This window comes from Nerophis ophidion, linkage group LG09, assembly GCF_033978795.1.
Source record: "Nerophis ophidion isolate RoL-2023_Sa linkage group LG09, RoL_Noph_v1.0, whole genome shotgun sequence".
NCBI lineage: Eukaryota > Metazoa > Chordata > Actinopteri > Syngnathiformes > Syngnathidae > Nerophis > Nerophis ophidion.
The window spans coordinates 73,016,763-73,043,263 of record NC_084619.1 but is presented as its reverse complement, the minus strand read 5'-3'; the positions used below and the strand labels follow the sequence as shown (position 1 = coordinate 73,043,263).

The following is a 26,501-nucleotide window of genomic DNA, read 5'->3' as shown; positions in this document are numbered from 1 at the left end:
ATAATCGATATATCGCGGGGTTGTCTCTGTGCGATGTAGGAAACGACTATATCGTGATATTAGAGCATGGGTCACCAACATGGTGCCCGTAAGGACCAGATGAGTCGCCCGCTGGTCTGTTCTAAAAATAGCTCAAATAGCAGCACTTACCAGTGAACCGCCCCTATTTTTTAAATGGTATTTATTTACTAGCAAGCTGGTCTCGCTTTGCTCGACATTTTTAATTCCAAGAGAGACAAAACTCAAATAGAATTTGAAAATCCAAGAAAAACTTGGTCTTCACTTGTTTAAATTCATTTATTTTTTTACTTTGCTTCTTATAACTTCAAGAAAGGCAATTTTTGAGAAAAAATACAACCTTAAAAATGATTTTAGGATTTTTAAACACAAATACCTTTTTACCTTTTAAATTCCTTCCTCTTCTTTCCTGAACATTTTAATCAATGTTCAAGTATTTTTTTTTGGATTGTAAAGGGCGGCATAGCTCGGTTGGTAGAGTGGCCGTGCCAGCAACTTGAGGGTTGCTGGTTCGATTCCCGCGTGTGCCATCCTAGTCACTGCCGTTGTGTCCTTGGGCAAGACACTTTACCCACCTGCTCCCAGTGCCACCCACACTGGTTTAAATGTAACTTAGATATTGGGTTTCACTATGTAAAGCGCTTTGAGCCACTTGAGAAAAGCGCTATATAAATACAATTTACTACTACTACTACTACTAAAGAATAATAAATGAAATTACATTTAATTCTTCATTTTATCTTCTGTTTTTTCGACAAAGAATATTTTTGAAATATTTTTTCTAACTTATGATTAAAATATTATTCAGGCAAAACTGGAAAATCTGTGGAATCAAATTTAAAATTTATTTCAAAGTCTTTTGAATTTCTTTTAAAATTTTTGTTCTGGAAAATCTAGAAGAAATAATGATTTGTTTTTGTTAGAAATATAGCTTGGTCCAATTTGTTATATATTATAACAAAGTGCAGATTTATCTTTTTTATTGTAAAGAATAATAAATACATTTTAATTTAATTCTTCATTTTAGCTTCTGTTTTTTCGACGAAGAATATTTTAGAAATATTTTTTCTAAATTATTATGATTCAAATTCAAAAATATTATTCAGGCAAATCTGGAAAATCTGTAGAATCAAATTTAAAATTTATTTCAAAGTATTTTGAATTTCTTTTAAAATTTTTGTTCTGGAAAATCTAGAAGAAATAATGATTTGTCTTTGTTAGAAATATAGCTTGGTCCAATTTATTATATATTCTAACAAAGTGCAGATTGGATTTTAACCTATTTAAAACATGTCGTCAAAATTCTAAAAATTAATCTTAATCAGGAAAAATAAGTAAGGATGTTCCATAAATTATTTTTTTAATTTTTCAAAAAGATTTGAATTAGCTAGTTTTTCTCTTCTTTTTTTTTCGGTTGAATTTGGAATTTTAAAGAGTCGAAGATGAAGATAAATTTTTCTTTTTTTCGTGTTTTCTCCTCTTTTAATCCGTTCAATTAACTGTTTTTTTCATAATTTATTATCTACAAAAACCTTCCGTAAAAGGAAAAAAAATGTACGACGGAATGACAGACAGAAATACCCATTTTTTCACATATATAGATTATTTTTTTAAAGGTAAATTGAGCAAATTGGCTATTTCTGGCAATTTATTTAAGTGCGTATCAAACTGGTAGCCCTTTGCATTAATCAGTACCCAAGAAGTAGCTCTTGCTTTCAAAAAGGTTGGTGACCCCTGTATTCAAGTATAGATTCTCACACAGTTGCTTTTAGCTGCTGGCATTACACTAAAGGCTCTTCTCACTCTTTCTTGTCTCACCTTCTCACAGACAGCAAGCACACCTTCTTACTTACGTCACTTACGTATACGCCCTCGCGGAGCAGAGAGGTATCGGCATGGGTAACGTTAGCTGTGATGCTAGGGGAGCCGTGCGAGTGGTGATACGAGAGAAAGGTGCGAATCTGGGAACAAATGAAGACCACGCAGTCTGATAGTTTATATATCAATGATGAAATATTAACATTGCAACACATGTCAATACGGCCGCTTTAGTTTACTAAATTGCAATTTTAAATTTCGCGTAAAGTATCCGGTTAAAAACATTGCGGTATGATGACGAGTGCGCGTGACGTCACCGATTGTAGCGGACATTTTGTTCCAGCCCGATCCCAGCTATAAGTCATCTGCTTTAATCGCATAATTACACAGGATTCTGGACATCTGTGTTGCCGAATCTATTGCAATTTGTTTAATGGACAATGGAGACGTCAAAGAAGAAAGCTGTAGGTGGGAAGCGGTGTATTGCAGCTGCCTTTAGCAACACAAACACGGCCGGCGTTTCCTTGTTTACATTCCCGAAGGTGAAGCTTTACTATGCAACAGAGCGGTCAAGTGAACATGGTTCTCTACCACGTCAACCGGCAGGTTTCGGTGAGAAAATTGTGGTTAAATAGTCGGCTCTTACCGTAGACATGAGCGGAACATGGGGCGGCATAGCTCGGTTGGTAGAGTGGCCGTGCTAGCAACTTGAGGGTTGCAGGTTCGATTCCCACTTGTGCCATCCTAGTCACTGCCGTTGTGTCCTTGGGCAAGACACTTTATCCACCTGCTCCCAGTGCCACCCACACTGGTTTGAATGTCACTTAGATATTGGGTTTCACTATGTAAAGCGCTTTGAGTCACTTGAGGAAAGCGCTATATAAATATAATTCACAATTCACAACTTGCGTCGTTTCTCGTGCACCTGTCAAAGAGGCAGCTGCGGACTCTCTTGCCTCCTCCGACCAGCCGCCCCCGAACGTGGGATGCTTCCACCGTGGAGGAGGGGGGGTAAAAAAAAGCTCAGCCCGGCCCGACCGGCTGCCTTCGCTTCGCCTTGTGGAGAAACGTGGCTTCCCTCAGAGACACTGGCGGTCAGACCTCCAACTTTCAGGTACGACTATATAATCTCACTAAAACACTAGTAACACAATAAGCAGATAAGGGATGTTCCAGAGTTATCCTAGTAAATGTGTCTAATAACATCTGAATTTTTCTTTTTCTAGTCCTTCACTCTCACTATCCTCATCCACAAATCTTTCATCCTCGCTCAAATTAATGGGGAAATTGTCGCTTTCTCGGTCCGAATCGCTCTCGCTGCTGGTGGCCATGATTGTAAACAATGTTCAGATGTGAGGAGCTCCACAACCCGTGACGTCACGCGCACATCGTCTGCTACTTCCGGTACAGGCAAGGCTTTTTTATTAGCGACCAAAAGTTGCGAACTTTATCGTCAATGTTCTCTATTGGGACGGTATAGCTCGGTTGGTAGAGCAGCCGTGCCAGCAACTTGAGGGTTGCAGGTTCGATTCCCGCTTGTGCCATCCTAGTCACTGCCGTTGTGTCCTTGGGCAAGACACTTTACCCACCTGCTCCCAGTGCCACCCACACTGGTTTAAATGTAACCTAGATATTGGGTTTCACCATGTAAAGTGCTTTGAGTCACTTGAGGAAAAAGCGCTATATAAATATAATTCACTACTAAATCCTGTCAGCAAAAATATGGCAATATCGCAAAATGATCAAGTATGACACATAGAATGGACCTGCTATCCCCGTTTAAATAAGAACATCTCATTTCAGTAGGCCTTTAATGTCGAATAGACACCTTTAATTTGTCAAGTTTGGGGCAAAAGCGTTGCTACAAAAAGAAGCATTACTGCTAATATCCATCCATCCATCCATTTTCTACCGCTTATTCCCTTTCGGGGTCGCGGGGGGGCGCTGGCGCCTATCTCAGCTACAATCGGGCGGAATGTAGCATCATTTGAAAAGTCACCATCTAGAGCAGGGGTGCCCACACTTTTTCTGCAGGCGAGCTACTTTTCAATTGACCAAATCGAGGGGATCTACCTCATTTATATATATCATTTATATTTATTTATTTATTTATGAAAGAGATTTTTTGTTAACAAGTTAAATGTGTTTAATAATACAAGTATGTGTAACACATATAGATGTCTTTCTTTCACGAAGACAAGAATATAAGTTGGTGTATTACCTGATTCTGATGACTCGCATTGATTGGAATCAGACAGAAATGATAACGCCCACATTTTCAAATGGAGGAGAAAAAAAGTGGTCCTTTCTGTACAATACCACATGAAAGTGCTTGGTTTTTGGCATCTAATTCATCCAGCTTCCATACACTTTACAAGAAAAACATTGGCGGCAAATTCCGTAGCTTGCTTGATTGACATTCACGGCACCCGAGGGTCTTGTGAGATGACGCTGGCTGCTGCCAGTTCATTATTATGAAAAAATGACAGAGAGGAAGGCGAGAAACACTTTATTTCAACAGACTTTCGCGCCGTCCCTTCCGTCAAAACTCTAAAGGCCGACTGCACATTTCCTATCTTCACAATAAAAGCCCTGCTTCATGCTGCCTGCGCTAACTAAATAAGAGTCTCGGAAAGCTGGCGTGCACAAGCGATCGCTCGGAAAGCTGGCGTGCACATCACTTGTGCACGCCAGCTTTCCGAGACTCTTATTTTGTTAGTGCAGGCAGCATGAAGCAGGGCTTTTATTGTGAAGATAGGAAATGTGCAGACGGCCTTTAGAGTTTTGACGGAAGGGACGGCGCGAGAGTCTGTTGAAATAAAAAGTGTTTCTCCGCCTTCCTCTCGGTCGTTTTTTCTTAATAATTATCTCGCAGCAGCTAGCGTCATCTCACAAGACCTTCGGATGCCGTGAATGTCAGTCATTTTTTTAAAAGGCGATCGACTGACAACCTCCGCGCTCGACCTGTAGCTAGCGATCGACGTAATGGGCACACCTGCACTAGAGAGTGAAGTGACTGTCAGAATGCGGCTTGAAAACGATCTGTGAAACATCATCTATGCAACATTTGGACCAAATAACCACCATTACATGTTATGTAGACCACAAGGAAATGTTTTACATTTAGAAATAATAGTAATAATATAACCTATGTGCCCTATGGTTGGGAAAATATGATAATTATGAGTGACAATCACAACAAAATAAAGGATGAACAACCTCCTGGTGTTTTGTTTACCTTCACAAGTTTCGTTATTCCAAACAGCTGAACCTAAATGTATTGTTGGATGTAAACAAAGCGCTCAATGCAAACGCACACGTTCAGTTCCAGTACCTGTCTGAGCGCCTCCAACTCCTCGCTGGCCACCACCCTCTCCGAAGAGGTGTTCTTCAGCCGGGCCTCGGCCGCCTCCAGCTCCGTCTGCAGCTTGTCCAGCTCCTTGATCACCTGGTCGCGCTCGCTCATGATGAGGCGGTACTCGTTGAACACCGAGTCCCGCTCCTCCTTGTACTTGTCGCAGTCCTTGGAGGCCTTTAGCTGCAGGTTCTTGTAGCGCGTCACCTCCGACTGCAGCCGCTCCATCTCTCGCTGGAGCTCCTTGTTTTGGGCCGAGGACTTGTTCAGCTCCTGCTGCACGGAATCGAACCTGGGAAGGCGCGATGGGAGGTCATTTTTCAGCTCGTATTAAACACGGAGCACCGTGTTGAGCATAATCACAAAGTACAAACCCCGTTTCCATATGAGTTGGGAAATTGTGTTTGATGTAAATACAAACGGAATACAATGATTTGCAAATCCTTTCCACCCAAAGTACCCGCACTCTTAATTTTACGAAGCCACGCTGTTGTAACACGTGCTGAATGTGGCTTGGCATTGTCTTGCTGAAATAAGCAGGGGCGTCCATGAAAAATACGGCGCTTAGATGGCAGCATAATCTGCGTTCAAAAGACTCCGGCTTATTAGTGATTCCTAGAGCTCAAAAAAAGTCTGCGGGCTGTAGAGCGTTTTCCGTTCGGGCTCCAGTACTCTGGAATGCCCTCCCGGTAACAGTTCGAGATGCTACCTCAGTAGAAGCATTTCAGTCTCACCTTAAAACTCATCTGTATACTCTAGCCTTTAAATAGACCTCCTTTTTAGACCAGTTGATCTGCCGCTTCTTTTCTTTCTCCTATGTCCCCCCCTCCCTTGTGGAGGGGGTCCGGTCCGATGACCATGGATGAAGTACTGGCTGTCCAGAGTCGAGACCCAGGATGGACCGCTCGTCGGGACCCAGGATGGACCGCTCGCCTGTATCGGTTGGGGACATCTCTACGTTGCTGATCCGCTTGAGATGGTTTCCTGTGGACGGGACTCTCGCTGCTGTCTTGGAGCCACTATGGATTGAACTTTCACAGTATCATGTTAGACCCGCTCGACATCCATTGCTTTTGGTCCCCTAGAGGGGGGGGAGGGGTTGCCCACATCTGAGGTCCTCTCCAAGGTTTCTCATAGTCAGCATTGTCACTGGCGTCCCACTGGATGTGAATTCTCCCTGCCCACTGGGTGTGAGGTTTCCTTGCCCTTTTGTGGGTTCTTCCGAGGATGTTGTAGTCGTAATGATTTGTGCAGTCCTTTGAGACATTTGTGATTTGGGGCTATATAAATAAACATTGATTGATTGATTGATTGATATGTCGCTCCAAAACCTGTATGTACCTTTCAGCATTAATGGTGCCTTCACAGATGTGTAAGTTACCCATGCCTTGGGCACTAATGCACCCCCATACCATCACAGATGCTGGCTTTTCAACTTTGCGTCTGGATGGTTCGCTTCCCCTTTGGTCCGGATGACACGATGTCGAATATTTCCAAAAACAAATTTGAAATGTGGACTCGTTAGACCACAGAACACTTTTCCATTTTGCATGATCTCGGGCTCAGAGAAGCCGGCGGCGTTTCTGGATGTTGTTGATAAATGGCTTTCGCTTTGCACGGTAGAGCTTTAGTTAAGTTAAAGTACCAATTATTGTCACACACACACTAGGTGTGGTGAAATTTGTCCTCTGCACTTGACCAATCCCCTTGATCACTCCCTATGAAGTGAGGGGAGCAGTGGGCAGCACCGGTGCCGCGCCCAGGAATCATTTATGGTGATTTAACCCCCAATTCCAACCCTTGATGCTAAGTGCCAAGCAGGGAGGCAACGGGTACCATTTTTATAGTCTTTGGTATGACTCGGCCGGGGTTTCAACTCACAACCTACCGATCTCAGGGCCTCTGAGTGGTGAACTTGCACTTACAGATGTAGCGACAAACTGTATTTATTGACGGTGGTTATCTGAAGTGCTTCACGGTGGAAGAGGGGTTAGTGCGTCTGCCTCACAATACGAAGGTCCTGCAGTCCTGGGTTCAAATCCAGGCTCGGGATCTTTCTGTGTGGAGTTTGCATGTTCTCCCCGTGAATGCGTGGGTTCCCTCCGGGTACTCCGGCTTCCTCCCACCTCCAAAGACATGCACCTGGGGATAGGCCCCTCCCACCTCCAAAGACATGCACCTGGGGATAGGCCCCTCCCACCTCCAAAGACATGCACCTGGGGATAGGCCCCTCCCACCTCCAAAGACATGCACCTGGGGATAGGTTGATTGGTAACACTAAATGGTCCCTAGTGTGTGAATGTGAGTGTGAATGTTGTCTGTCTATCTGTGTTGGCCCTGCGATGTGGTGGCGACTTGTCCAGGGTGTACCCCGCCTTCCGCCCGATTGTAGCTGAGATAGGCGCCAGCGCCCCCCGCGACCCCGAAAGGGAATAAGCGGTAGGAAATGGATGGATGGATGGGTTTTCTGAAGTGCTCCTGAGCCCATGTGGTGATATCCTTCATAGATTGATGTCGGTTTTTGATCAAATTACGGCCATTCAAATGTTGGTTTCCGGCCATGCCGCTTACATGGAGTGATTTCTCCAGATTCTCTGAACATTTTGATGATATTATGGAACGTAGATGTTGAAATCCCTAAATTTCTTGCAATTGCACTTTGAGAAACCTTGTTCTTAAACTGTTTGACTATTTGCTCACGCAGTTGTGGACAAAGGGGTGTACCTCGCCCCATCCTTTCTTGTGAAAGACTGAGCATTTTTTGGGGGAAGCTGTTTTTACAGCCAATCATGGCACCCACCTGTTCCCAATTAGCCTGCACACCTATGGGATTTGAATCAACTTCATCAGTATTTATTGCCACCTTTCCCAACTTCTATTGTCACGTGTTGCCGGCATCAAATTCTAAACTTAATGATGATTTGCATTAAAAAAAATTTTTTATGAGTTTGAACATCAAATATGTTGTCTTAGTAGCATATTCAACTGAATATGGGTTGAAAATGATTTGCAAATCATTGTATTCTGTTTATATTTACATCTAACACATTTTCCCAACTCATATGGAAACAGGTTTTTGTACAAGAACACTTTGGCTTGGCAGGCTTCCCTGACTCATCAGATGGTGTCCGGGAAGAGCTTAACAATAGGATTTTTCCCCCATCATTATGTGTGTAAACAGACGGCGCTTTCACCTCCTAATGGACGTGGAGTACTGCTGCTGGTAGTGCATCGCCGATTCCCGCTGTAGGAGCAAGGCGTCCATTTGCTTCTGGAGCCGCCGGTTCTCCTCCTCGGCCTGCTCCAGGCGACTCAGGTCGGTGTTGTGGGTGGCCACCTTCTCGCTGTGGCGCTTGCTGAGGGCGTCGTACTCCTTCTTGACGCCCTCCAGCTTGTCCATGGCCGTGTCGTACAGTTTGTTCAGCACCTCCGAGGAGCCCTGTTCTCGCATTACCTGCCATGTGCGACAAAACAAACAGTCATGTGATGATGTGATTTAGTCTCCGGCTTTTCTTTTTGCTTATCGCTTTTTATGCCTTTTATCACTTTTCTGTAAATGCCACCAGGTAGGGCGCGAGTTTGTTTCTGTGCGATACAGAAAATGACTACATTGTGATATTCGAGTATACGTTCTCACACAGTTGCTTTTAGCTGCGGGCATTACACTATCAATCAATCAATCAATCAATGTTTATTTGATCTGCCGCTTCTTTTCTTTCTCCTATGTCCCCCCCTCCCTTGTGGAGGGGGTCCGGTCCGATGACCATGGATGAAGTACTGACTGTCCAGAGTCGAGACCCAGGATGGACCGCTCGTCGGGACCCAGGATGGACCGCTCGCCTGTATCGGTTGGGGACATCTCTACGCTGCTGATCCGCTTGAGATGGTTTCCTGTGGACGGGACTCTCACTGCTGTCTTGGAGCCACTATGGATTGAACTTTCACAGTATCATGTTAGACCCGCTCGACATCCATTGCTTTCGGTCCCCTAGAGGGGGGGGTTGCCCACATCTGAGGTCCTCTCCAAGGTTTCTCATAGTCAGCATTGTCACTGGCGTCCCACTGGAAGTGAATTCTCCCTGCCCACTGGGTGTGAGTTTTCCTTGCCCTTTTGTGGGTTCTTCCGAGGATGTTGTAGTCGTAATGATTTGTGCAGTCCTTTGAGACATTTGTGATTTGGGGCTATATAACTATCAATCAATCAATCAATGTTTATTTATATAGCCCCAAATCACAAATGTCTCAAAGGACTGCACAAATCATTACGACTACAACATCCTCGGAAGAACCCACAAAAGGGCAAGGAAAACTCACACCCAGTGGGCAGGGAGAATTCACTTCCAGTGGGACGCCAGTGACAATGCTGACTATGAGAAACCTTGGAGAGGACCTCAGATGTGGGCAACCCCCCCCTCTAGGGGACCGAAAGCAATGGATGTCGAGCGGGTCTAACATGATACTGTGAAAGTTCAATCCATAGTGGCTCCAACACAGCCGCGAGAGTTCAGTTCAAGCGGATCCAAGACCGCAGCGAGAGTCCCGTCCACAGGAAACCATCCCAAGCGGAGGCGGATCAGCAGCGTAGAGATGTCCCCAACCGATACACAGGCGAGCGGTCCATCCTGGGTCTCGACTCTGGACAGCCAGTACTTCATCCATGGTCATCGGACCGGACCCCCTCCACAAGGGAGGGGGGGACATAGGAGAAAGAAAAGAAGCGGCAGATCAACTGGTCTAAAAAGGAGGTCTATTTAAAGGCTAGAGTATACAGATGAGTTTTAAGGTGAGACTTAAATGCTTCTACTGAGGTAGCATCTCGAACTGTTACCGGGAGGGCATTCCAGAGTACTGGAGCCCGAACGGAAAACGCTCTATAGCCCGGCAGACTTTTTTTGGGCTCTAGGAATCACTAATACTACAGGCTCTTCTTCACTCTTTCTTGTCTATCATTCTCACAGAGACATAAAACAAGCGCACCTTCTTACATACGTCACGTCATACGTCACGTACGTACACGCCCTCGCGGAGCAGAGAGGTAGCAGCATGGGTAACGTTAGCTGTGATGCTATCGGAGCCGTGCGAGTGGTAATACGAGAGAAAGAGGGTGCGAATCTTGCAACAAATGAAGGAAGAATTAATTCCGAAGAAAAACAGCAGGGGCGGTATAGCTCGGTTGGTAGAGCGGCCATCCAGCAACTTGAGGGTTGCAGGTTCGATATCCGCTTGTGCCATCCTGGTCACTGCCGTTGTTTCCTTGGGCAAGACACTTTACCAACCTGCTCCCAGTGCCACCCACACTGGTTTAAATGTAAAAATGAGATATTGGGTTTCACTATGTAAAGCGCTTTGAGTCACTAGAGAAAAAGCGCTATATAAATATAATTCACTTCACAATTCACAGTTTCAATCGTCTGGCGGTGGTTCGGCTTCAAGCGGTCGAATAGACAACTTTAATTTGTCAAGTGTGGGGCGCAAGCGTTGCTACCAAAAGTAGCATTACTGCTAATGTGTAGCATCATTTGAAAAGTCACCTGCTAAGACGTGTTTAATAAATATAAGGGATTTCCCAGAATTTTCCTAGTAAATGTGTCTAAAAACATCCGAATCGCTCTCACTGCAATCGCCTTTTTTTTTATTTTTTAAATTTTTTCTTTTCTAGTCCTTCACTCTAAATTTCCTCATCCACAAATCTTTCATCCTCGCTCAAATTAATAGGGAAATTGACGCTTTCTCGGTCCGAATCGCTCTCGCTGCTGGAGGCTCACATTATAAACAATGTTCAGATGTGAGGATCCCCACAACCCGTGACGTCACGCGCACATCGTCTGCTACTTCCGGTACAGGCAAGGCTTTTTTATTAGCGACCAAAAGTTGCGAACTTTATCATTGATGTTCTCTACTAAATCCTTTCAACAAAAATATGGCAATATCGCAAAATGATCAAGAATGGACCTGCTATCCCCGTTTAAATAAGAACATCTCATTTCAGTACGCCTTTAATGCAGTATGAAGAAGAATGTTTTAAAGGGGAACATTATCAGCAGACCTATGTAAGCGTCAATATATACCTTGATGGTGCAGAAAAAAGACCATCTATTTTTTTAACCGATTTCCGAACTCTAAATGGGTGAATTTTGGCAAATTAAACGCCTTTCTGTTAATCGCGCTGGAGGCGATGACGTCAGAATGTGACGTCGCCGAGGTAACACACCCACCATTTTCATTTTCAACACATTACAAACACCGGGTCTCAGCTCTGTTATTTTCCGATTTTTTACTATTTTTTGGAACCTTGGAGACATCATGCCTCGACGGTGTGTTGTCGGAGGGTGTAACAACACTAACAGGGAGGGATTCAAGTTGCACCACTGGCCCCAAGATGCCAGAGTGTCTGCCGCCAGACCCCCATTGAATGTACCAGAGTGTCTCCACATTTGACCGGCGATGCTAAGACAGACATGGCACAGAGATGCATGGATAACCTGCAGATGCATTTGCAACGATAGTCAACGAAATCACAAAAGGTGAGTTTTGTTGATGTTGACTGCCAGCTAATCGATGCTAACATGCTACGCTAATCGATGCTAACATGCTATTTACCGGCGGTGCTAAAGCAGACATGGCACAGAGATGTATGGATAACCTGCAGATGCATTTGCAACTATATTACGTTTCCTTCCACCCACATTTAATGCGAAAAAAACACTTACCAGTCGACGGATTTAAGTTGCTCCAGTGTCAAGAGATGCAAAAGTCCTGATCGTTTGGTCCGCACATTTTACCGGCGATGCTAACGCAGCTATTCGGCCATGCTATGGCTATGAATAGCGTCAATAGCTATTCGCTCAATAGCTTCAGTTTCTTCTTCAATATTTTCATACTCCAACCATCTGTTTCAATGCATGCGTAATCTGTTGAATCGCTTAAGTCGCTGAAATCCGAGTTTGAATCCGAGCTAATGTCGCTATATCTTGCTGTGGTATTCCCATTGTTTGTTTACATTGGCAGCACTGTGTGACGTCACAGGGAAATGGATAGTGTCTTCGCAATATCTAGATCAGGGGTTCCCACACTTTTTCTGCAGGCGAGCTACTTTTCAATTGACCAACTCGAGGGGATCTACCTCATTTATATATATCATTTATATTTATTTATTTATGAAAGAGACATTTTTGTAAACAAGTTAAATGTGTTTAATGATAATACAAGCATGTGTAACACATATAGATGTCTTTCTTTCACAAAGACAAGAATATAAGTTGGTGTATTACCTGATTCTGATGACTTGCATTGATTGGAATCAGACAGTAATGATGATAACGCCCACATTTTCAAATGGAGGAGAAAAAAAGTGGTCCTTTCTGTACAATACCACATGAAAGTGGTTGGTTTTTGGCATCTAATTCATCCAGCTTCCATACACTTTACAAGAAAAACATTGGCGGAAAATTCCGTAGCTTGCTTGATTGACATTCACGGCACCCGAGGGTCTTGTGAGATGACGCTGGCTGCTGCCAGTTCATTATTATGAAAAAATGACAGAGAGGAAGGCCAGAAACACTTTTTATTTCAACAGACTTTCGCGCCGTCCCTTCCGTCAAAACTCTAAAGGCCGACTGCACATTTCCTATCTTCACAATAAAAGCCCTGCTTCATGCTGCCTGCGCTAACAAAATAAGAGTCTCGGAAAGCTGGCGTGCACAAGTGATGTGCACGCCAGCTTTCTGAGGGATCGCTTGTGCACGCCAGTTTTCCGAGACTCTGTATTTAGTTAGCGCAGGCAGCATGAAGCAGGGCTTTTATTGTGAAGATAGGAAATGTGCAGTCGGCCTTTAGAGTTTTGACGGAAGGTACGGCGCGAGAGTCTGTTGAAATAAAAAGTGTTTCTCGCCTTCCTCTCTGTCATATTTTCATAATAATGAACTGGCAGCAGCCAGCGTCATCTCACAAGACCCTCCGGTACCGTGAATGTCATTTAAGTGACGTCTTGGTGAAGATTGATGATCACTCATTTTTAGGTCTATTTTTTTTAAAAGCCTGGCTGGAGATCGACTGACACACCCCCCGCGGTCGACTGGTAGCTCGCGATCGACGTAATGGGCACCCCTGGTCTAGATATATATATCGTGTATTGCGATATGGCCTAAAAATATCGAAATATAAAAAAAAAAAGGCAATATCGCCCAGCCCTACTGTACATGTCAGCGGCCAAATTAGTAGCCTTTGCAACCAATTTTAAAATGGTCCTATTATCATTTAAAAGACAAAAAAAAACATGGTTCTGCTATGAATATAGATTTCAGGCCGTGTTGGGAGCTGTATGAAAGGAACAATGAAGCTGTACTGGAGTCAAACAGTCCATGTGTGCTGTGCTCAGACTTAGCAGCAGGTGGCGTCAAAGTGCAAGCATTGATCTATCTTCTTTGTTCCCAGTGTTAATAAATCTAGCCCCACTCTCACGGATGCCTAGTGCGAGCTTGGGAGTGCACCTTAAGCTTTGCAGCGAGCGACAATAAAACAAAATGGCCAGCTTACGCAACGACCGGCAGCGTGTGTCCTTGAGTTGGCATCATTCATTCTGGGTGTGTCTCATTACTGTACATCTTGCTGATGTCACCTGCGAGAGCTGCAGTGCCCGGCGGGCTCTATTCACCTTGTCCACGCAGCACATATCCTGATCTTGTGGCGACATGCTGCAGGTCAGCGTAGCCTTTGGCCAAAGCTTGCCCTTTTCCACAGAAATGTTCTGTGTGCACCCTCACTCTAACACTATATGGGTCACAGCACCCTTTGCTGCCCAGCATACTTCACATCTTCAAGTATATCCATCCATTTTCTACCACTTATTCCCTTTTGGGGTCGCTGGCGCCTATCTCAGCTACAATCGGGCGGAAGGCGGGGTACACCCTGGACAAGTCGCCACCTTATCGCAGGGTATACGAACCCCAAAACTAATAAAGTTGGCACGTTTTGTAAATCCTAAATAAAAACAGAATGCAATGATATGCAAAGATATTTGACGTTCGAACTGGAAAACATTGTCATTTTTGAAAATAGCTCACTTGGCAATTGATGTCTGCAACATGTTTCAAAAAAGCTGGCACGAGTGGCAAAAAAGACCGAGAAAGTTGAGGCAGCGCTCATCAAACACCCTTCTGGAACGTCCCACGGGTGAACAGGTTTAGCTCGGTTGGTGGAGCGACTTGAGGGTTGCAGGTTCGATTCGCGCTTCCACCACCCTCGTCACTGCCGTTGTGTCCTTGGGCAAGACACTTTATCCACCAGCTCCCGGTGCCACCCACACTGGTTTAATTGTAACTTAGATATTAATAAGGATTAAAAACTATTGAAATATTCTTGATTGCTAAAACAAAGTATATGTGGGAAATATCGCTCAAAGGAAGACATGAAACTGCTGCAGGAAAATACCAAAAAAAAGAGAAAAAGCCACCAAAATAGGAGCACAAGACAAGACCTAAAACACTACACACAGGAAAACAGCAAAAAAGTCTAAATAAATCACGGTGTGGTATGACATGACAAGATATTTAAAGTTTGAACTGGAAAACATTGTCATTTTTGAAAATAGCTCACTTGGCAATTGATGCCTGCAACATGTTTCAAAAAAGCCGGCACGAGTGGCAAAAAAGACTGAGAAAGTTGAGGGAGTGCTCATCAAACACCCTTCTGGAACATCCCACAGGTGAACAGATTTGGCTCGGTTGGTGGAGCGGCCGTGCCGGCGACTTGAGGGTTGCAGGTTCGATTCCCGCTTCCGCCATCCTAGTCACTGCCCAAGTTGTGTCCTTGGGCAAGACACTTTACCCACCTGCTCCCGGTGCCACCCACACTGGTTTGAATGTAACTTAGATATTAATAAGGATTAAAAACTATTGAAATATCCTTGATTGCTAAAATAAAATAGATGTGGGAAATATCGCTCAAAGGAAGACATGAAACTGCTGCAGGAAAATACCAAAAAAAAGAGAAAAAGCCACCAAAATAGGAGCACAAGACAAGAACTAAAACACTGCACACAGGAAAACAGCAAAAAAGTCTAAATAAATCATGGTGTGGTATGACAGGACAAGATATTTAAAGTTTGAACTGGAAAACATTGTCATTTTTGAAAATAGCTCACTTGGCAATTGATGCCTGCAACATGTTTCAAAAAAGCTGGCACGAGTGGCAAAAAAGACTGAGAAAGTTGAGGCAGTGCTCATCAAACACCCTTCTGGAACGTCCCACGGGTGAACAGGTTTAGCTCGGTTGGTGGAACGACTTGAGGGTTGCAGGTTCGATTCCCGCTTCCGCCATCCCAGACACTGCCGTTGTGTCCTTGGGCAAGACACTTTATCCACCAGCTCCCGGTGCCACCCACACTGGTTTGATTGTAACTTAGATATTAATAAGGATTAAAAACTATTGAAATATTCTTGATTGCTAAAACAAAGTATATGTGGGAAATATCGCTCAAAGGAAGACATGAAACTGCTGCAGGAAAATACCAAAAAAAAGAGAAAAAGCCACCAAAATAGGAGCACAAGACAAGAACTAAAACGCTACACACAGGAAAACAGCAAAAAAGTCTAAATAAATCACGGTGTGGTATGACAGGACAAGATATTTAAAGTTTGAACTGGAAAACATTGTCATTTTTGAAAATAGCTCACTTGGCAATTGATGCCTGCAACATGTTTCAAAAAAGCTGGCACGAGTGGCAAAAAAGACCGAGAAAGTTGAGGCAGTGCTCATCAAACACCCTTCTGGAACGTCCCACGGGTGAACAGGTTTAGCTCGGTTGGTGGAGCGACTTGAGGGTTGCAGGTTCGATTCCCGCTTCCGCCATCCTCGTCACTGCCGTTGTGTCCTTGGGCAAGACACTTTACCCACCTGCTCCCGGTGCCACCCAGACTGGTTTGAATGTAACTTAGATATTGGGTTTCACTATGTAAAGCGCTTTGAGTCGCTAGAGAAAAAGCGCTATATAAATATAATTCACTTCACTTCAAGTGTCTTGCTCAGGACACAACGGACGTGACGAGGTTGGTACTAGGTGGGGATTGAACCAGGGACCCTCGGGTTGCGCACGGCCACTCTCCCACTGTGCCACGCCGTCCCTAATTATAATAATAATAATAATAATAATAATAAAACCTTAGTAATTCAATAGTGAATTATATATTTATATAGCGCTTTTCTCAAGTGACTCAAAGCGCTTTACACAGACTAATTGGGAACAGGTGGGTGCCATGATTGGGTAGAAAAGTGTCCGCCCTGAGATCGGTAGGTTGTGAGTTCAAACCCCGGCTGAGTCATACCAAAGACTATAAAAAAAATGGGAACCATTGCTTCGCACTCAGCATCAAGGGTTGGAATTGGGGGTTAAATCACCATAAATGATTCCCGGGCGCGGCACCGCTGCTGCTCACTGCTCCCCTCACCTCCCAGGGGGTGAACAAGGGGATAGGTCAAATACAGAGGACACATTTCACCACACCTAGAGTGTGTGTGACAATCATTGGTACTTTAACTTTAACTTAAGCAGCTTCCATGAAATGCTCAGTCATTCACAAACAAGGATGGGGCGAGGGTCACCACTTTGTGAAAAAACGCCTAAGCAAACTGTTTAAGAACAACATTTCCCAACCAGCTATTGCAAAGGAAATAAGGGATTTCACCATCTACAGTCCGCAATATCATCAAAAGGTTCAGAAAATCTGGAGAAATCACGGCACGTTAGCGATGATATTATGTATCTTCGATCCCTCAGGCGGTAATGCATCAAAAACAGACATCAGCGTGTAAAGGATATCACCACATGGGCTCGGGAACACTACATAAAACCTCTGTCAGTAACTACAGTTTGTCACTACATCTGTAAGTGCAAGTTAAAACTGTACTATGCAAAGCGAAAGCCATTTATCAACAACACCCAGAAACGCCGGCGGCTTAGTTAAGCTCGAGGTCATCTAAGATGGACTAAAGCAAAGTGGAAAGTGTTCTATGGTCTGATGAGTCCACATTTCAAATTGTTTTTGGAAATTGGACGTCATGTCCTCCAGGCCAAAGAGGAAAAGAACAATCCGGACTGTTACAGCCACTAAGCTCAAAAGCCAGCATCTGTGTATTAGTGCCCAAAGCATGGGTAACTTACACATCTGTGAAGGCACCATTACTGCTGAAAGGTACATACAGGTTTTGGAACAACATAGCCTTTAAATAGACTCCCATTTTAGAACAGTTGATCTGCAGTTTCTTTTCTTTTTTCTCCTATGTCCCACCCTCCCTTCTGGAGGGGGTCCGGTCCGATCCGGTGGCCATGCACTGCTCGCCTGTGTATCGGCTGGGGACATCTCTGCGCTGCTGATCCGCCTCCGCTTGGGATGGTTTCCTGCTGGCTCCGCTGTGAACGGGACTCTCGCTGCTGTGTTGGATCCGCTTTGGACTGGACTCTCGCGACAGTGTGGATCCATTATGGATTGAACTTTCACAGTATCATGTTAGACCCGCTCCACATCCATTGCTTTCGTCCTCTCCAAGGTTCTCATAGTCATCATTGTCACCGACGTCCGACTGGGTGTGAGTTTTCCTTGCCCTTATGTGGGCCTACCGAGGATGTGGTAGTGGTTTGTGCAGCCCTTTGAGACACTAGTGATTTAGGGCTATATAAGTAAACATTGATTGATTGATCGATTGATAAAACCGCTGTCAGTAACTACAGTTCATTGCTACATCTGTAAGTGCAACGTAAAACTGTATACTATGCAAAGCGAAAGCCATTTATCAACAACACCCAGAAACGCCGCCGGCTTCGTTGAGCCCGAGGTAATCTAAGATGGACTGATGCAAAGTGGAAAGTGTTCTGTGGTCTGACGAGTCCACATTTCAAATTGTTTTGGGAAATTGTGGACGTCTTGTCCTCCGGACCAAAGAGGAAAAGAACAATCCGGACTGTTATAGGCACAAAGTTCAAAAGCCAGCATCTGTGTTGGTATGGGGGTGTATTAATACACAAAGCATGGGTAACTTACACATCTGTGAAGGCACCATTACTGCTGAAAGGTACATACAGGTTTTGGAGGAACATAGCCTTTAAATAGACTCCCTTTTTAGACCAGTTGATCTGCCGTTTCTTTTCTTTTTTCTCCTATGTCCCACTCTCCCTTGTGGAGGGGGTCCGGTCCGATCCGGTGGCCATGTACTGCTTGCCTGTGTATCGGCTGGGGACATCTCTGCGCTGCTGATCCGCCTCTGCTTGAGATGGTTTCCTGCTGGCTCCGCTGTGAACGGGACTCTCGCTGCTGTGTTGGATCCGCTTTGGACTGGACTCTCGCGACTGTGTTGGATCCATTATGGATTGAACTTTCACAGTGTCATGTTAGACCCGCTCGACATCCATTGCTTTCGTCCTCTCCAAGGTTCTCATAGTCATCATTGTCACCGACGTCCCACTGGGTGTGAGTTTTCCTTGCCCTTATGTGGGCCTACCGAGGATGTGGTAGTGGTTTGTGCAGCCATTTGAGACACTAGTGATTTAGGGCTATATAAGTAAACATTGATTGATTGATTGATTGATAAAACCGCTGTCAGTAACTACAGTTCATTGCTACATCTGTAAGTGCAACGTAAAACTGTATACTATGCAAAGCGAAAGCCATTTATCAACAACACCCAGAAACGCCGGCGGCTTAGTTAAGCTCGAGGTCATCTAAGATGGACTAAAGCAAAGTGGAAAGTGTTATATGGTCTGACGAGTCCACGTTTCAAATTGTTTTTGGAAATTGTGGACGTCTTGTCCTCCGGACCAAAGAGGAAAAGAACAATCCGGACTGTTATAGGCATAAAGTTCAAAAGCCAGCATCTGTGTTGGTATGGGGGTGCATTAGTACCCAAAGCATGGGTAACTTACACATCTGTGAAGGCACCATTAATGGTGAAAGGTACATACATGTTTTGGAACAACATAGCCTTTAAATAGACTCCCATTTTAGACCAGTTGATCTGCCGTTTCTTTTCTTTTTTCTCCTATGTCCCACCCTCCCTTCTGGAGGGGGTCCGGTCCGATCCGGTGGCCATGTACCGCTTGCCGGTGTATCGGCTGGGGACATCTCTGCGCTACTGATCTGCCTCCGCTTGGGATGGTTTCCTGCTGGCTCCGCTGTGAACGGGACTCTCGCTGCTGTGTTGGATCCGCTTTGGACTGGACTCTCGCGACTGTGTTGGATCCATTATGGATTGAACTCTCACAGTATCATGTTAGACCCGCTCGACATCCATTGCTTTCCTCCTCTCCAAGGTTCTCATAGTCACCATTGTCACCGACGTCCCACTGGGTGTGAGTTTTCCTTGCCCTTATGTGGGCCTACCGAGGATGTCAAAGTGGTTTGTGCAGCCCTTTGAGACACTAGTGATTTAGGGCTATATAAGTAAACATTGATTGATTGATAAAACCGCTGTCAGTAACTACAGTTCATTGCTACATCTGTAAGTGCAACGTAAAACTGTATGCTATGCAAAGCGAAAGCCATTTATCAACAACACCCAGAAACGCCGCCGGCTTCGTTAAGCCCGAGGTCATCTAAGATGGACTGATGCAAAGCGGAAAGTGTTCTGTGGTCTGACGAGTCCACATTTCAAATTGTTTTTGGAAATTGGACGTCATGTCCTCCGGACCAAAGAGGAAAAGAACAATCCGGACTGTTATAGGCACAAAGTTCAAAAGACAGCATCAGTGATGGTATGGGGGTGTATTAGTGCCCAAGGCATGGGTAACTTATACATCTGTGAAGGCACCATTAATGCTGAAAGGTACGTACAGGTTTTGGAGCAACATATGTTGCCATCTAAGCAATGTCTTTTTCATGGACGCCCCTGCTTATTTTAGCAAGACAATGCCAAGCCACATTTTGCACGTTTTACAACAGCGTGGCTTCATAGTAAAAGACTGGCCTGCCTGTAGTCCAGACCCGTCTCCCATTAAAAATGTGTGGCGCATTACGAAGCCTAAAATACCACAACTTAAGCTGTACATCAAGCAAGAATGGGAAAGAATTCCACCTGAAAAGCTTCAACAATTGGTCTCCTCAGTTCCCAAACGTTTATTGAGTTTTGTTAAAAAGGAAAGGCCATGTAACACAGTGGTAAAAATGCCTCTGTGCCAAATTTTTTGCAATGTGTTGCTGCCATTAAATTCTAAGTTAATGATTATTTGCACAGAAAAAATGAAGTTTCTCAGTTCAAACATTAAATATCTTGTCTTTGCAGTCTATTCAATTGAATATAAGTTGAAAAGGACTTGCAAATCATTGTATTCTTTTCTTATTTACCATGTCCACAACGTGCCAACTATACTGGTTTTGGGTTTTTGTACACAGTATATAAAACTTTAGTGGACTTTACCTGCTGCTGCTGCAGTCGCAGGTCTGACAGTTCCTGCTGATCTTGACCATGGAGCCGTTTCAGCTCCTCGCAGTTCTGCTTCAGGTGGTTGTGCTCCCGCACCAGTTGGGTGTTGTCCCTCCTCAGCGTCTCCATCTCTTCTTTCAGCTGCGTCTGCTCGCCCAGGACTCGGCTGTGCAGCATGCTGGGGGGAGCAAACGCCCAAAGGAGGTGAGCGAGGGGGGGTTTTTGCACGCATTTTCAGGTGAAGTGTGACCAGAGGTGGGTAGTTACGCGCTACATTTACTTTTACAGTAACTTTTGGGATAAATTGTACTTCTAAGAGTAGTTTTTATGCAACATACTTTTACTTGAGTATATTTATAGAGAAGAAACGCTACTTTTACTCCGCTCCATTTATCTACAATCAGCTTGTTACTCGCTACTTTTTTTTTTTATCGATCTGTTAATGCACGCTTTGTTTGTTTTGATTACGTCAGACACGCATTCAAAGTAGGAACTACACATGCCTGCATTTCACCAATCACATGCAGTCACTGGTGACGTTGGACCAATCAAACAAAACCAGGTGGTCACGTGACCGTCACACGTCAAATCCGACCTAAAAAAGTTGAAAAACTTATTGGGGTGTTACCATTTAGTGGGCAATTGTGCGGAATATGTACTGTACTGTGCAATCTACTGATACAAGTTTCAATCAATCAATCAAAAGTGTAAAGGAAAAAACCGTACTTCCCGACTGATTGCACAGTTCCTGTCTCCACAATAAAAGCGCCGCTCCATCGCGCCTGCGCTAACAAAATAAGAGTCTCCGAAAGCCAGCGCAAACTAGCTAGCAAGCTACGGAGTTTGCCGCCAATGTATTTCTTGTAAAGTGTATAAAAAGGAATTTAGAAGCTGGACAAATAAGATGCCAAAAACCAACGACTTTCATGTGGTATTAGACACAAAAGAGGAACTTTTTTTCTCCTCCATTTGAAAACGTGGACGTTATCAGCACTATACTGTCTGATTCCAATCAATGCAAGTCATCAGAGTCAGGTAATACACCAACTTATATTCTTGTCTTCATGAAAGATAGGAATCTGTGTTAAACATGCATGTATATTCATTAAAACACCTTTAACATGTCAACAAAAACGGCAAAATAAATAACTATAAATTATATACTGTATATATATATATATATATATATATATATATATATATATATATATGATATGTGTGTGTATGTATATATGAGGTAGATCACCTCGACTTGGTCATTTATTAAGTAATTGATTTACGTTGAAAAACTTATTGGGGTGTTACCATTTAGTGGTCAATCGTACGGAATATGTACTGTACTGTGCAATATACTAATACAAGTTTCAATCAATCAATCAATCAATCGATGAATGCCTACTGAGCCTATGGTGCTGTTTAGTTATTGTGGCTCAATTTTCCTTAATATTTTTATTTTAATCCATCCATCCATTTTCTACCGCTTATTCCCTTTTGGGGTCGCGGGGGGCGCTGGCGCCTATCTCAGCTACAATCGGGCGGAAGGCGGGGTACACCCTGGACAAGTCGCCACCTCCTCGCAGGGCCAACACAGATAGACAGACAACATTCACACTCACACACTAGGGCATGTATTATTATTTAATATGTATTATTGTTTTAGTTGCTTAAGAGATATTCCTGGCTATGAATTTGCTGATTGCTATTTTTATGTTTTTGTGCATTATTTGTTGCCGTAATCATTAAACAAACAGGTTACTCATCAGTTACTCAGTACTTGAGTAGTTTTTTCACAACATACTTTTTACTTTCACTCAAGTAAATATTTGGGTGACTACTCCTTACTTTTACTTGAGTAACAAATCTCTAAAGTAACAGTACTCTTACTTGAGTACAATTTCTGGCTACTCTACCCACCTCTGAGTGTGACAGACGGAAGGTAGAAACGTCCACGTTGGACTTAGGAGCACGACAAGTTTAAATAGATGTTCATTGGTGGTGAGCTAGTACAAATAGCATCATTTTTGGACTATTTGGCTCACTTAAAATCCTTTCATTTTCTCAAAACCCGGTGGGCCTAATGTACGGAATAATTTTGTGCTTACCGACCTCGAAGTTATTTTATGTGGTACATGGTGAACACACATAAGAGATACATGTAGACTGCAATATGACTAAAGTAAACAACACCAAAATTGTATGTGTTCCATTGAAAATATAGAACATTACACACGGTGTTCAAAAATCTATCAAAATGTTTTAGTACGACTTCGGTAAGCTATGAAGCTGCACCGCTTGATGGTTATTTATTGCCCTGATGTGGGATCTGAACCGAGGATTTTGTGGCTCGTGCAGCCCTTTGAGACACTTTTAATTCAGGACTATCTGGTGTTTTGTTACGTAATATTATGCAAAAGAAACTTTTCTTACCTTTTGATTTGTGTTTGGGATCAGGATAAATCCTGAAAATGTGTGCGCATCCGCCTTTGTAGTCCATGAAGACACCATAGTCGATAAGCATCTTATTTTTCTCTATCTTCTTGTTATGGGACACTCACCCTCTATGTCGCCATTTCTAATATAAAGTAGTGTAAATTTGTTACTTGTACCTGTCAGTAAACTCGCCATGAAAGTGCTAAAACATACCATCACTTGTGCACGCCAGTTTTCCGAGACTCTTATTTTGTTAGTGCAGGCAGCATGAAGCAGGGCTTTTATTGTGAAGATAGGAAATGTGCAGTCGGCCTTTAGAGTTTTGACGGAAGGGACGGCGCGAAAGTCTGTTGAAATAAAAAGTGTTTCTCGCCTTCCTCTCTGTCAGTTTTTCATAATAATGAACTGGCAGCAGCCAGCGTCATCTCACAAGACCCTCGGGTGCCGTGAATGTCAATCAAGCAAGCTACGGAATTTGCCGCCAATGTTTTTCTTGTAAAGTGTATGGAAGCTGGATGAATTAGATGCCAAAAACCAACCACTTTCATGTGGTATTGTACAGAAAGGACCACTTTTTTTCTCCTCCATTTGAAAATGTGGGCGTTATCATCATTACTGTCTGATTCCAATCAATACAAGTCATCAGAATCAGGTAATACACCAACTTATATTCTTGTCTTTGTGAAAGAAAGACATCTATATGTGTTACACATGCTTGTATTATCATTAAACACATTTAACTTGTTTACAAAAATGTCTCTTTCATAAATAAATAAACATAAATGATATATATAAATGAGGTAGATCCCCTCGATTTGGTCAATTGAAAAGTAGCTCGCCTGCCTTATGCCATAGTTTTCCAGTTTATTTACCAAAATCTGGTGGTCAATGGTATCAAAAGCCTTTTGCAGGTCAATAAAAATTCCTATAACAAATGTATTCTTCTCGATACCATTAGTAATGTTCTCTAATAAATTAATTAAAGCTAATGAAGTTGATCTATTTTGTTGGAACCCATATTGACAATCAGATAATAATTTGTGCTTTTCAATGAAGCCACGAAGTCTATTATCGAATAATTTCTCCAATATTTTTGATAACTGTGGCAGAAGGGAGACGGGCCGGTAATTAGTGAAGTGATGTTTGTCTCCAGATTTGAAGACGGGGATGACTTTCGATAGTTTCATTTGTAAAGGAAATTTGTCCAAGATAAATTGCAGATGTGTGTGAATGGTTCTTTAGCAAAAAGAAACCAGATTTTTGGGAGTATTAATAGATGATAAAATGAACTGGAAATGTCATATACAAAACATACAACATAAGGTGGCAAAAAATATTTCAATAATGAATAAAGCAAAATACGTCCTGGGCCAAAAATCACTTTATATTCTCTACTGCTTGCTAGTGTTACCATATATGAGTTATTGTGCAGAAATATGGGGAAACAACTACAAATGTGCGCCACATTCACTAACAGTGTTACAAAAAAGATCGATTAGAATAATACACAATGTTGGATATAGAGAACATACAAACCCTTTATTTATTGAGTCGAAAATATTAAAGCTCGATGACTTGATAAAATTGCAAACAGCTAAATTGATGTACAAAGTAAATTATAACCTGCTAGCAAAGAATGTACAACAATTCTTCTCAACACAAAGAGGAAAATCTAACTTAAAACATTTGTATGCCCATACAACACTTAAAACTTTTAGCATATCAGTATGTGGAATTAAATGATGGAATGGATGAAGTAAAGAAGTTAAACATTGTACTGATATGACCGAGTTTAAGAGGATGTTTAAATTAATAGTGCTTACAAAGTGCAAAGAAGTAGTATTATGAGAAACACTTTCAAACTTATTGAAAATAAGATATTCTTCATCTTAGTATGTTAATAATGACTGAAATAAGTACATGTTAGAAAACTGCTGTGTTACTCACTCATAGATGTCATTTTGCTATTTTGATATTTTGCTGTAAAGAAGGTCAGTGAATGAATGTTTATTTTGTGGGCGCTCTGAAGTGGAAAAGGGGTAGGATTGAATAAGCTTTGCTTCTTCCTACTCCTTTTCGGACATGATGCATTGTGTATTGCGAAATGATGAATTTAACTGATGTATAATGTTGTATGTATGTCATGTTCCAAATAAACTAAGAAAAGAAAGAAAGAAATAATAATATGACTCCTTTAATGCGCCCTATAATACGGTGCACCTTTTGTATGAAAATAGACTTGATCAGCGGTGCGGTCTATAGTCCGGAAAATACAGTAGTTCCTTTAGCATGAAGCATACTTACTGGTAAGTGCGCCCTATAGTCCGGAAAATACAGTAGTTCCTTTAGCATGAAGCATACTTACTGGTAAGTGCGCCCTATAGTCTGGAAAATACAGTAGTTCCTTTAGCATGAAGCATACTTACTGGTAAAAGTCAGCCTCTTTGACAGCCTCTTCACACCTTTTCAGTGTTTTGGTGTGCTGGTTCTGGAGAGACTGCAAGTCTGCCATGGCTCTCATGCACTGGCTTTTTAAGCGCTCATAGTCATGGCCGGCTTTGGAATTTGGCCTTAAAGACAAGACGGAGAGGCGAGGAATCAACACGCAGAATGGCTAAGACACAAGGACGGACAAGAAAAGTCTTGAAATTGCCAACATTTTTCAAACGGGGTTCTGATAAGCTATGTAGTCGACTGAATATTTTGCATTTCAGCTGCTCCTTAGAAGAGCTTCCATGCATATTTATTGAAACTACAAAAGCTTTCTACCTGCAGTCGTCAAAGGTGGTGCCAGGCGATGACAAGGCCAGGCGCTTGCGGAGCTCGTCCCTCTCCCTGGTCACCTGGCGGAGCTGAAACAACACCGTGTCCAGGTTGTCGCCGGGGGGCCGGTTGTCATTGATGGCGGGGGGCGGGGAGGATGCTTCGCCGTTCACAGGCGAACCTGCGAAAGAGATACGAATGATTAGATGCCCGATACAGCTCACAATACAAAGAAAAAGGCACGTATATTTCGATCATTCAAGGCAATTCACTCCCTGGAAATAAACGCTAAGGAAAGTTTAAGAAGTGTATGTTGTAGCAGAAAGTAAGCAGTTATTAACAGGAAATCAAAAAGGAGAATAAGAGTTATAGAGAGGATAATATGAAAAAAAGATGCCGGCATTGTCACAGTCAGTACAAAGCACATAAGACAGGGGTGTGCAAAGTGCGGCCCGGGGGTCCAATTGCGGCCCGCAGCTAATCAAAAAAGCCATTATTGGACATCTCTAGTAATTGGATTAGGGCTGGGCGATATATGGATAGACACGATACATCACGGGTTTGTCTCTGTGCGATATAGAAAATGACTATGTCGTGATATTGGAGTACACGTTCTCATGCAGTTGCTTTTAGCTGCGGGCATTACACTACAGGCTCTTCTCGCTCTTTCCTGTCTCTCCTTCTCACAGACAGCAAGCACACCTTCTTA

General features: G+C 43.1%; 1 protein-coding gene across 3 annotated transcripts in view; it reads right to left on the bottom strand.

The window, feature by feature from the left end:
• The window catches only part of dlg5a (discs, large homolog 5a (Drosophila)), a 211,297-nt gene that overhangs the window by 89,445 nt on the left and 95,351 nt on the right, over positions 1-26,501 (bottom strand). For all 3 annotated transcript variants that reach the window (XM_061911763.1, XM_061911764.1, XM_061911765.1), the window contains exons 3-7: positions 25,799-25,973; positions 25,456-25,599; positions 20,594-20,777; positions 8,386-8,645; positions 5,171-5,483 (exon numbers count right to left, since the gene is read on the bottom strand). In XM_061911763.1, coding sequence (XP_061767747.1) covers positions 5,171-5,483; positions 8,386-8,645; positions 20,594-20,777; positions 25,456-25,599; positions 25,799-25,973 — 1,076 coding nt within the window. The remainder of the gene's footprint in view (positions 1-5,170; positions 5,484-8,385; positions 8,646-20,593; positions 20,778-25,455; positions 25,600-25,798; positions 25,974-26,501) is intronic.